This window comes from Sus scrofa, chromosome 15 (assembly GCF_000003025.6).
Source record: "Sus scrofa isolate TJ Tabasco breed Duroc chromosome 15, Sscrofa11.1, whole genome shotgun sequence".
Lineage (NCBI taxonomy): Eukaryota > Metazoa > Chordata > Mammalia > Artiodactyla > Suidae > Sus > Sus scrofa.
Genome location: NC_010457.5, coordinates 132,969,273 through 132,980,070, shown reverse-complemented (window position 1 = coordinate 132,980,070; position 10,798 = coordinate 132,969,273). Strand labels below are relative to the sequence as shown.

General features: G+C 54.7%; 1 protein-coding gene across 1 annotated transcript; it reads right to left on the bottom strand.

The window, feature by feature from the left end:
- Positions 710 to 5,219, bottom strand: LOC100522404 (intestinal-type alkaline phosphatase-like). Its single transcript, XM_003133729.4, has 11 exons — positions 4,898 to 5,219; positions 4,688 to 4,804; positions 4,457 to 4,572; positions 4,127 to 4,301; positions 3,878 to 4,050; positions 3,447 to 3,581; positions 3,284 to 3,356; positions 2,731 to 2,865; positions 2,450 to 2,641; positions 1,903 to 2,019; positions 710 to 1,795 (listed from the first exon to the last, which is right to left on the bottom strand). The coding sequence occupies exons 1-11, from the start codon at positions 4,962 to 4,964 to the stop codon at positions 1,494 to 1,496; spliced, it is 1,602 nt and encodes a 533-aa protein (XP_003133777.1). The 5' UTR covers positions 4,965 to 5,219; the 3' UTR covers positions 710 to 1,493.

Below are 10,798 nucleotides of genomic sequence, written 5' to 3'. Positions count from 1 at the left end.
CCGTCGGATTCTTAACCCACTTTGCCACAGTGGGGATTCCAAAATTCACCCTTTTAAAAGTGTACAATTCAGGAGTTCCCGTTGTGGCACGTTGTAAATGTGCAAAGCAATGTGTAATTTTGGAAAATTTATTGGAAAGCATGACTGACCTCACCTTTATAAAAACTTAGAAGCCTTTATGAAATGTTCCCTTTCAGGTGGGTTAGAGAGACAGTAAGTGTCGTCATACTGCCGCGGGGGCACAGGACTGATTCAGACAGAGGTCAGCAGTGTCCGGAGGCTGCGCTTCCTCTCTGGTTTCCCCTGCCCTGCACCTCCCCCGCTAGCAAAAAAGAACCCCAAACAGAATAGACTCAGCTTCCCTCAGGAGACAGCCTGAGCTTTTCTAAGAGTCAGGTCCCATTAGGACGATCAAGTTCAAAGACCCCCCCTCTGCCCCCAGGCCTCCTCTTAATCCCTCAACTCTGACCTCCCTCCCCTGCCCCCCACCCACCCTCGGCTCTGATCCAGCTCCGGACTCACCTGAGCTGCTGACTGCGGCCCCAGGGGCCCTGCACCCCTTTTCCTCCTGCTTTGCTCAAGCCCTCACTTCTTTCGTCTTTGCCCAACTGTCTGCTCCCCAGGCGGCCCCTCCCTGACCCGAGCCCGGTTTTCCCCGCCCCCACGCACTCATGATTTTTCTTTCTAGAACACATCACTACCGCCATCGCACTGTACAACCATTTATTTGACAACTGCTCTGTCCCGCTCAGGAGGGAGGGGACCTGCCCTGACCCTCAGCCTGCCTGGCTGCTCCCTGGATCTCCCAGCCTGGAATGGGCACTGGGGGGGCCACCACCACAGTGGCTGAGGGACTTAGGACAGGTCTCTTCTCCTTTCTGTGTCGCCACCTCCTCTCTGGAATGGTCCCTCTGGGTTCCTGGGGGGGCAGCTGAGGCCTCTTGCGTCAAAGGCCTCCTGGGTGTCCTGACCCCAGCAGCCTCCTCTGCCAGCAAGGTGCTTCCGGAGTCCCTTCCTGGTCGACAGGAAGCCCCGCCCTCCAGGTGCCCCCACCTCCTCCGGTCTCCAGGAAAGGTGAGGCTCAGATCCTGGCAGGTCCTGGGGATGCCTCTGGGATGATGCCTGCCTGGTCCTCAGGCAGGGCTACAGGTGGTGAGGAGACACTGGTTGGTCTGAGCCCCCACCTTTCCTGGGGTCCAAGGTGACACAGCACAAGATCCTGGGCCACTACGTTGGGGAAAGGGCAGGAGGACTATGGGTGGCACAGGAAGATCATAGCCTCAGCCTCCAGGGTGCCAGGTCTGTCGAGGATCCTGAGGTTCCTTTATTGTTGAGAGGGCAAAGTCTGGCTGAGAGTCCTGGATGGGGGTTCTGAGAGTGGCAGCTGAGATGGGACTGCGGGGTGGGGACTTGAGGTGGCAGCCCAGGTGGGGCTTGAGCTGGTGGCTTCCGGGCAGGGGAGCAGGAGCCGCCTTGGCCTGGGATGGGTGGGGTCAGTGCAGGGCGGGCATCAGCAGCAGCAGCAGTGCCCCCGCCAGCAGCAGCAGCAGCGAAGGTGGGCAGGCCACCGGCCTGGGGTGTGCGGCGTTGGAAAGACCTTCTGGCGGCCGTAAGTTGCAGTCGGTGTAGGGCTCCAGGCAGGCGGCGAAGGCCATCACGTGCGCCACGAAGCTCTGCTCTTGCACGCCGTGCACCAGGTGCGCCTGCGGGCCGCGCGCGAACACCGCCACATCCTCGCCGCCGTGGGTCTCGCTTTCCAGGGGCACGGCCGCCTGCTGCCGGTACATGCGGTCGCCTGGCCAGAGGGTGGGGGTTCAGGGCGGCCTGGGAGGTAGCTTCCTCCTTCCCCGAGTTCTTAACCCAGTTCCCCCAACCCCGACAGCCACCCACCGCTGCACTTACTAATCTCGCTCCCAGTGACGCTGGGTCTTGAGCTTCCATTCAGAGCATAGCCCGGGCCGTTGCCATAAAGGATGGAGGTATATGGCTTGAGATCCAAGGCCTTGCTGGGGGCCAGGCCTGAGGGAGAAGATCCAGGGATCACACTGAGCAGTCTGTGGCCACCTCCTGTGTGCTGAGCCCAGGACTTTTTTTTTTTTTTTGCTTTATAGGGCAGCACATGCAGCATATGGAGGTTCCCAGGCTAGGGTTGGAATCGGACCTGTAGCCACTGGCCAATGTCACAGCCACAGCAAGGCAGGATCTGAGCCACGTCTGCCACCTAGACTGCATCTCACAGCAATGCTGGATCCTTAACCCACTGAGTGAGGCCAGGGATCAAACCCAGAACTTCATGGTTCCTAGTTGGATTCATTTCCACTGCACCACTATGGCAACTCCAAGCCAGGACTTCTTGACTAGTTCATCGACTTAATCCTCAGATGAGGAAACTGGCTTGATTTTTGACTTATAACTTAGGAAACAGTGCCTGCCCTCTCCCTGGTCTTACCAAAAACGGAGCTTCCACGCAATGTGTAGCCACCAAAAGAGAAGACATGAGAGTGGTCGGCCGTGACCAGGATAAGTGTGTCCTTTTCGCTAGTGAGCTGGCCAGCCTTGTCGATGGCGGTGTCAAACATGACACTCTCGGTCAGAGCCATGTAGGCTATGCCCTCGTGGTGTCCGTGGTCAATGCGGCCTCCTGCGGGAAGGTCACGTGGACACGGGTGCAGCCACCCCCTCCCTGACAGCCCCCCTCCCTCCTGTGCTTGGCGAGGGGCCGCCACTCACCCTCCACGAAGAGGTAGAAGCCACGGGGGTTCCTGCTCAGCATCTGCAGGGCCATCTCTGTCATCTCCTCCAAGGAGGGGTCCATGCTGACGTCTCGCTCGGCCTCAAATTTCATGTCTGCCGGCTCAAAGAGGCCTACGGGATGGGGACCAGAGGTGACCAGAAGCTGGGGATGGGAGTTCCCGTCGTGGCTCAGTGGGTTAGCGAATCTGACTAGGAACCATGAGGTTGCGGGTTCAATCCCTGCCCTTGCTCAGTAGGTTAAGGATCCGGCGTTGCCGTGAGCTGTGGTGTAGGTCACAGACGCGGCTCAGATCCCGTGTTGCTGTGGCTTTGGTGTAGGTCGGTGGCTATAGCTCCGATTGGACCCCTAGCCTGGGAACCTCCATATGCTGCGGGAAGTGGCACAAGAAATGGCAAAAAGACAAAAAAAAAAAAGAAGAAGAAGAAGAAGCTGGGGATGGAAATGGCCGGTGGCACCCACGTTTGTGCACACGCTTGGCTGTCTGACCACCAGGAGGCAGGGGCACCAGTTGGGGTGGGGGGTCTTTACCCATGAGGTGTGTTACGCTGGGGTCCTGGGCGGCCTGAAGGAATGTCCTGCGGTTCCACACATACCGGGCTCCCTGGAGGGGGCAGAGCCAGGCCTCAGCCCGCAGCCCAACACCCTGCAGCCCTGCCCTGCTGTGCCCCCTGCACCCCTGAGCCCCCGTCACCTGGTACTTGTCCTGCCACTCCTGTACCAGGTTCCGCTTGTCCTTCCGAACTCCGTTCTGACTGGCATCGTCTGGGTATTCAGGGTCCGGGGTCCCCTCTGGAAACATGTACTTGCGGCCTCCACCCAGGATCACCTGGAGCCAGAGATGGGGGGGTGGGCTTGGGCCCGGCTGGCCCTTTGCTCCCTCCTCAGACAGCCCCTGGCTCTGCCCAGCAGGTCCGTGGGAAGGGCCTGCCCCCTCCTGCACCTTCTGCACAGGCCCCCCACCCCCACCCCAGACCCACAGAGACCCTGCCAAGCCCCGGGACTGGGGGTGGCCTGGGACTGTGTCGGGGGTGGGTTGCCCACCTCCGCGCAGCCCCGCCCCCTCCGCACAGCCCCGCCCCTCCGCGCAGCCCCGCCCCCTCCGCGCAGCCCCGCCCGCCTCACATCGATGTCCATGTTGTAGACGAGCTGAGTGGCGATGTCCTGGCAGCCCTGTGCCTGTGCCTCGGCAGGCAAGTTGACATCGGAGTACCAATTTCTGTTCACCGTGTGTGCATAGGTACCAGCCGGCGAGGCATGCTGCACCCTCGTGGTGGTCACCACTCCCACCGACTTCCCTGAGGGTGGCAGAGGTCAGGGTGGGCCACTCAGGTCCAAGCCCGCCCCTGCCCATCAACCCGACCCCAGACTCACCTGCTTTCTTGGCCCGGTTCATCACGGAGATGACCTCATTGCCCTGGGTCGTGTTGCACTGGTTATAGCGGGCGGCCGCGCTTAAACCGATGGTCTGGTAGTTGGCCTTGACCCCGCAGAGGTAGGCGGTGGCCGTGCCTGCGCTGTCTGGCACCTGTCTGTCCACGTTGTATGTCTGGGAGCAGAGACACTTTCAGCTCTGTCTGCGGTTGACGCCCAGACCCTAGGTCCCTCCTCGCGGCCCCCAGGCCCCACCTCAGAGCACTCCTGGGCTCTTCCCTTCTGCCCTGGCTCCTGGTCCCACACCCACCCAGGGGCACCCAGCCTTACCTTGGACAGAGCCAGGTACGGGAATCGGTCCATGGCCAGGGGCGTCTCAGGTCCCGGCTTGCCATTCATCTGCCCCTTTAGGATCCGAGTGGCTGTCACCGTGGGCACCCCCATCCCTGAAGGTACACACCGTGTTAGGCCTGAGTCCCCCGGGCTGGCCTGGGTCTGCAGGCAGCCTTGGGTGCCAGGGCTGTGGGGGCCCCAGGGGCTGGACAGGCCTGGCCCACTCACCATCCCCCAGAAAGAGAATGAGGTTCTTGGCCGCCGTCTGGATGGGTTGCAGCTTCTTGGCAACATCCAGGGCCTGGGCTGCCTGGCGGTTCCAGAAGGCTGGGTCTTCCTCCTCAACTGGCCAAGGGGAGAGTGCAGGCCGGGTCAGCCTTGGGGCAGCGCCCTGTGAGGGGGTGGGGGTGGGGGGCCGGCAGGGAGGTGCCTCGTTACCTGGGATGAAGCCAAGGGAGAGCGGCAGCCGCAGGCCCAGCAGCAGCAGCACCCAGCCGCCCTGCATCCTGTGCAGTGGGGCGGAGGGCCGGGACCCTCAGGAGGCCGGACCTGGAGCAAGGCTGGGAGACCAAGGTATCAGCTCCGTACAGGCTGCCTACGCTGAAATCAGGGGAGGACTTTGTCCCTGCTGTAAAAAGTCCCATGTCCCTCCCAGAGTACCAGGTAGCCACACCCTGCCCCTGGCCCTGTTCTCTGACTTTAAGCCTTATTGCCTGACGGGAGGTGGCAGGTGTGTTCCCATCACAAGATGGTCCCAGCTGTCTCCCCAGGGCAGGGTGAGGATTGGAGGGCAGGTGCCCTTTGCCTGAACAATAGTTCCAAGGTCCTGACGGGGCGGCTCCCAACCCCTGCTCACCAAGCCTCCCTGGAGAACCATCACTCCTCCGCTCACCCCATCTATTAAGTATTTGCCGAGAGTCAGCTTTGGCCTGATTGGTTCTGGGTACTGAGGCAGGTGAGGTTGGAAGCACACAGCCTGGGCCAAGGTCCGGAGTTTGACTTCCTGATGCCACAGGTACAGAGACATATGGGGTGGCCTGGCTGCACTGCCACCCACTCAGCTTCTCTCCAGTCTTGGCCTGGGCAGGTGAGGCGGGCACTGGGCTGGAGGGGGTGCCCTGGAGCCTGGACCCTATGTTTCCTTGCAGAGGAAAATGTTGGGACTGGTGAGGACCACAGAGTAAGGGCCCAGCTATGTCTCTGATCACCAAGCACTGAGCTGGCCTAGTCTTGCGTATCGAGATGATCTTGTGGTTTTTGACTTCTCTTTTGTGTATCACGTTGACTGATTTGCGTATGTTGAACCATCCTTGTGAACCTGGGATGAATCCCTACCTGGTCACGGTGTACAATCTTTTCGATATGTTGTTGGATTCGGTTGGCTAAAATTTTGTTAAGAATTTTTGCATCTACATTCATCAAAGATATTGGCTGCTAGTTTTCTTTTTTGATGGTATCTTTGTCTGGTTTTGGAATTAGGGTGATGTTGGCATCATAGAATGTCTTTGGGAGTGTTCCTTCTTCCTCAACCTTTTGAAAAAGTTTAAGGAGGATGGGCATCAGATCCTCTTTGTACATTTGGTAGAATTGGCCTGTGAAGCCATCTGGTCCTGGGCTTTTATTTGTAGGGAGTGTTTTTATGACGTGTTCAATTTCATTTCTAGTGATCGGTCTGTTCATTTGGTCTGTTTCTTCTTGATTCAGTTTCGGCAGGCTGTAAGAGTCTAGAAAGTTGTCCATTTCTTCCAGATTGTCCAATTTGTTGGCATATAGTTGTTCATAGTATTCTCTTATGGCTTTTTGTATTTCTGCAGTATCTGTTGTGATTTCTCCTTTTTCGAATTATGTTTATTTGGGTTCTTTCGCTCCTCTTCTTAGTGAGTCTAGCCAGGGGTTTGTCAATTTGTTTACCTTTTCAAAGAACCAGCTCTTGGTTTTATTCATTTTCTCTATTGTTTTTTGAATCTCTCTTTTATTGATTTCCTCTTTGATCTTTATAATTTTCTTCCTTTTGCTGACTTTAGGTCTTTTTTGTTCTTCTTTTTCTAATTCACTTAGGTGGTGGGTTAAGTTGTCAATTTGAGATCTTTCTTCTTTTTTGAGGAAGGCCTGTTTTGCTATGAATTTCCCTCTGAGCACTGCTTTTGCGGCATCCCATAGATTTTGAGCAGTTGTGCCTTCATTATTGTTTGTCTTGAGGTATTTTTTAATTTCCTTCTTGATTTCCTCATTGACCCATTGGTTTTTTAGTAGCATGTTGTTTAGTCTCCATGTAGTATCATTTCTTTTCCTGTGGTTGATTTCTAGTTTCATACCATTGTGGTCAGAGAAGATACTTGAAATAATTTCTATGTGCCTAAATTTGTTCGCATCTTTATTCACCGTAGCCAAGACATGCAGGCAACTCAAGGGTTCACAGCAGCCGAAGGATAAACAAAATGTGACAGAGCCATGCAATGGAATATTATTCAGCCTTAAAAAGGAAGGAAAGTCAGACACAAGCTACAACCTGGATGAGCCTTGAGGGCATGCTACTCAGTGAAATAAGGCCATCACAAAGGACAGGTCCTGTGTGGTTCCACCTACACCAGGATCTCAAGCACGTAAACACCATAGCCAGAGAACGCTGGGTGGTGGCTGGCAGGAGCTGGGGGGAGAGGGGTTGGGAGCCATTTAATGGACACAGAGTTTCAGTTTTGCCGGATGGCAAAGTTCCGGAGGTCTGTGGCCAACAATGAGATATACCTAACACTACTGACCTGGACACGTAATAATGGCTACGATGGTAGTTTTTATGGTGTGCTTTTTACCACAATTAAGAAATTTCAGGAGTTCCCATCACGGCTCATTGTTTAACCAATCCATGAGGGATGCGGTTTCAATCCCTGGCCTCGCTCAGTGGGTTAAGGATCCAGTGTTGCCTTGAGCTGTGGTTTAGGTGGCAGATGTGGCTCGGATCTAGCGCTGCTGTGGCTGTGGCGTGGGCCAGCAGCTCCAGCTCCAGTTGGACCCCTGGCCCGGGACCCTCCATATGCCGCAGATGTGGCCCTAAAAGGGCAAAAGACAAAAAAAAAAAAAGAAAAAAAGAAATTCTGGAGTTTCTGTTGTGGTGCAGAAATGAATCCGACTGGTATCCACGAGGATTCGGGTTTGATCCCTGGCCTTGCTCAGTGGGTCAGAGACCCGGCATTGCCCTGTGCTGTGGTGTAGTTCACAGACACTGCCGGGATCCTGGGTTGCTGTGGCTGTGGTCTAGGCTGGCAGCTAAAGCTCCAATTCAACCCCTAGCCTGGGAGCCTCCATATGCCTCGGGTGCACCCCCCCCAAAAAAAGCAGGAGTTCCCTTCGTGGTTCAGCAGTTAACGAACCCGACTAGCATCTATGAGGATGTGGGTTCGATGCCTGGCCTCGCTCAGTGGGTTAAGGATCCAGCGTTGCTGTGACTGTGGTGTAGGCGGGCAGCTACAGCTCCCATTCAACTCCTAGCCTGGGAACCTCCATATGCCGCATGTGCGGCCCTAAAAAAAAAAAAAAAAAAAAAAAATTTCTTCTGAAGGGAAAAACACCTTCCTCTCAGCCCTGCCCACCCCAGTGTACCCCCACTGTACCCCAGTGTACCCCAGTGACCCCCTCAGCATCCGGGCCTCCTCACCAACAGAGCCAATCTGCACTGGCCACCAGCATCTCCATGCCCAGCCCGGCTCCCCAGTCTGCCCTCCCCTCGGGCAGAGCTTCCAGGTCCTACTGGCCCCCGCTGCCCACGCTGGCCCAGGTTACACTCTTGCTCTCAGAGGAATATCAGTGTGGGGGCTTCCTTCCTGACCTCTGTGAACTGTCCCCGCAGCTCCCTCTGTCCCCTGCATAGTCTTGTTTGCTGAGAAAATTCTTGGCTAAAGGTCAGTGGAGACTAACTCCTGGGCAGGGCCTTCATTAATTAATTGGTTGTTTATACCATGTTTTAGGTTAAAGGTTTGTTAGTCCAAGATTAGTTTTCAGTCCAGTGAATTCCCACTCTCCTTTTTTAATTTTAATTTTTTTTTTTTTTTTTTTTTTTTTTTTTTTTTTTTTGCTTTTTAGGGCTGAACCCATGGCACATGGAGGTTCCCAGGCTAGGGGCTGAATCGGAGCTACAACTGCCTGCCTATGCCACAGCCACAGCAACTTGGGATCCGAGATGCATCTGTGACCTACACCACAGCTCACAAAAATGCCAGATCCTTAACTCACTGAGTGGAGCCAGGAATTGAACCCACAACCTCATGGCTCCTAGTCAGAGTCCTTTCCGCTGTGCCACAATGGGAACACCTTAATTTGAATTCTTGACATAACTGTAGATTTACATGTGGTTGTAAGAAATAATACAGAGATCTTGGAGTTCCCATCGTGGTGCAGCGGAAACAAATCCGACTAGGAACCATGAGATTTCGGGCTTGATCCCTGGCTCAGTGGGTTAAGGATCCAGTGTTGCCGTGAGCTATGGTGTAGGTCGCAGATGCAACTTGGGTCCTGTGTGGCTGTGGCTGTGGCTACGGCTGGCAGCTGTAGCTCCGATTTGACCCCTAGCCTGAGAACCTCCATATGCTGCAATCATGGCCCTAAAAAGACAAAAAATAAAGGAAATAATCCAGAGATCCCTTTTATGCTTTGCTCAGTCTCTCCCAGTGTATAATTCACAGATTTCTGCATTTCTATTCAGATCGCCCCCTTTCACATGTACTCATCTGCCTAAGTGTAGGTTCTGTACCCCCTCATCACCTGCGTGGGTTCCTGTAAACACCATCACAGTCAAGACAGTGAGCGGCTCCCCCCCCCACCCCGGGCCCCTTTAGAGCCCCCCACCCCCTCCGTCCCTAACCCCTGTCCCACAGTTCTAGAATTTTCTCATTCCAAATCCGGTGCATGAGTGGAATCACGCACTCTGGGGACTGGCCTTTTACACTCGGCGTAATTCCCTGGAGAGTCACCTGAGCGAGGTCAGGAGTGGACGCCTGTGTGCCAAGGAGCAGGGTCTGGGGTGAGGGGCCCCAGGAAGCGTTTGGCCATCCTCCCGGGCAAGGCCCTCTGGGCTGAGGCAGGGTTGGCTGTTCTAAGTCGGGCTGCCCCGGATCTTCAGGACAGGATTTTGTGTGAACGCTTCGCTTCATTCTGCTTCTCTGGGAACCTGCCCAGGGATGCCATTGCTGGCTTGTATGGTTGCCAGTGTAGTTTTTTTTTTTTTTTGGCTTTTTAAGGCTGTACCTGTGGCATATGGAGGTTCCCAGGCTAAGGGGTGAATTGGAGCTACAGCTGCTTGCCTACACCACAGCCACAGCAACACCAGATCTCAGCCGCATCTGCAACCTACACAACTCAGGGCAACCAGATCCTTAACCCAATGAGCGAAGCAAGGGATCAAACCTGCATCCTCATGGATACTAGTTGGGTTCTTTTTTTATTTTTAAAGTTTTAATTTTTTCTATTATAGTTGATTTACATTGTTCTGACTAGTTGTGTTCTTAACCCACTGAGCCACAAGAGGAACTCCAGTTCCTGTTGGGACTCAGCAGAAATGAATCTGAGTAGTATCCATGAGGATCCAGGTTCGATCCTTGGCCTTGCTCAGTGGGTTAAGGATCTAGTGTTACTGTGAGCTGTGGTGTATGTCGCAGATGTAGCTTGGATCCCGAGTTGCTGTGGCTGTGGTGTAGGATAGTGGCTGAAGCTCCAATTCGACACCCAGCCTGGGAACCTCCCTATGCCCCGGGTATGGCCCTAAAAACAAAGAAAAAGAAACTTCTCTCCCAGAGTCCCCTTGTAGCTCAGTAGGTTAAGGACTCAATGTTTTCTCTGTGAGGATTCAGGTTCGATCCTTGGCCTCTCTCAGTGAGTCAAGGATCCAGTGTTGCTGCAAGCTATGGCTCACTCACAGATGCAGATCGCATCCAGATTTGGCATGGTGGTGGTGTAGGTCGAGAGTTGCAGCTTGAAATAAAGAGAGAAAGAGAGAGAGAGGAAGGAAGGAAAGAAAAAAAAAAATGAATTGTCAAGTGTTTTGCAGAGTGGCCACACCACTTTGCATTCCCCCAGCAATGTGTCAGGGATCCAGTTTCTCCGCTTCGGTGGAGGTTGTTGGTGTGTTTAATTTTATCTATTCTGATAGGTGTGGAGTGTGTGCCTGCCCGAGGCATCAGAAGTTCCTGGGCCAGGGACTGAACCCAAGCTGCTGCAGTGACTGCCCCGGATCCTTAACTCACTGAGCCACCAGGGAGCTCCCTAACATCTCCTCTAATGCTCTTCTCATGATGACATCGTGGAGCCTGCTCTCTGGGGGAGGTTGTCCTGGTCTTCCGGGAAGGAAGG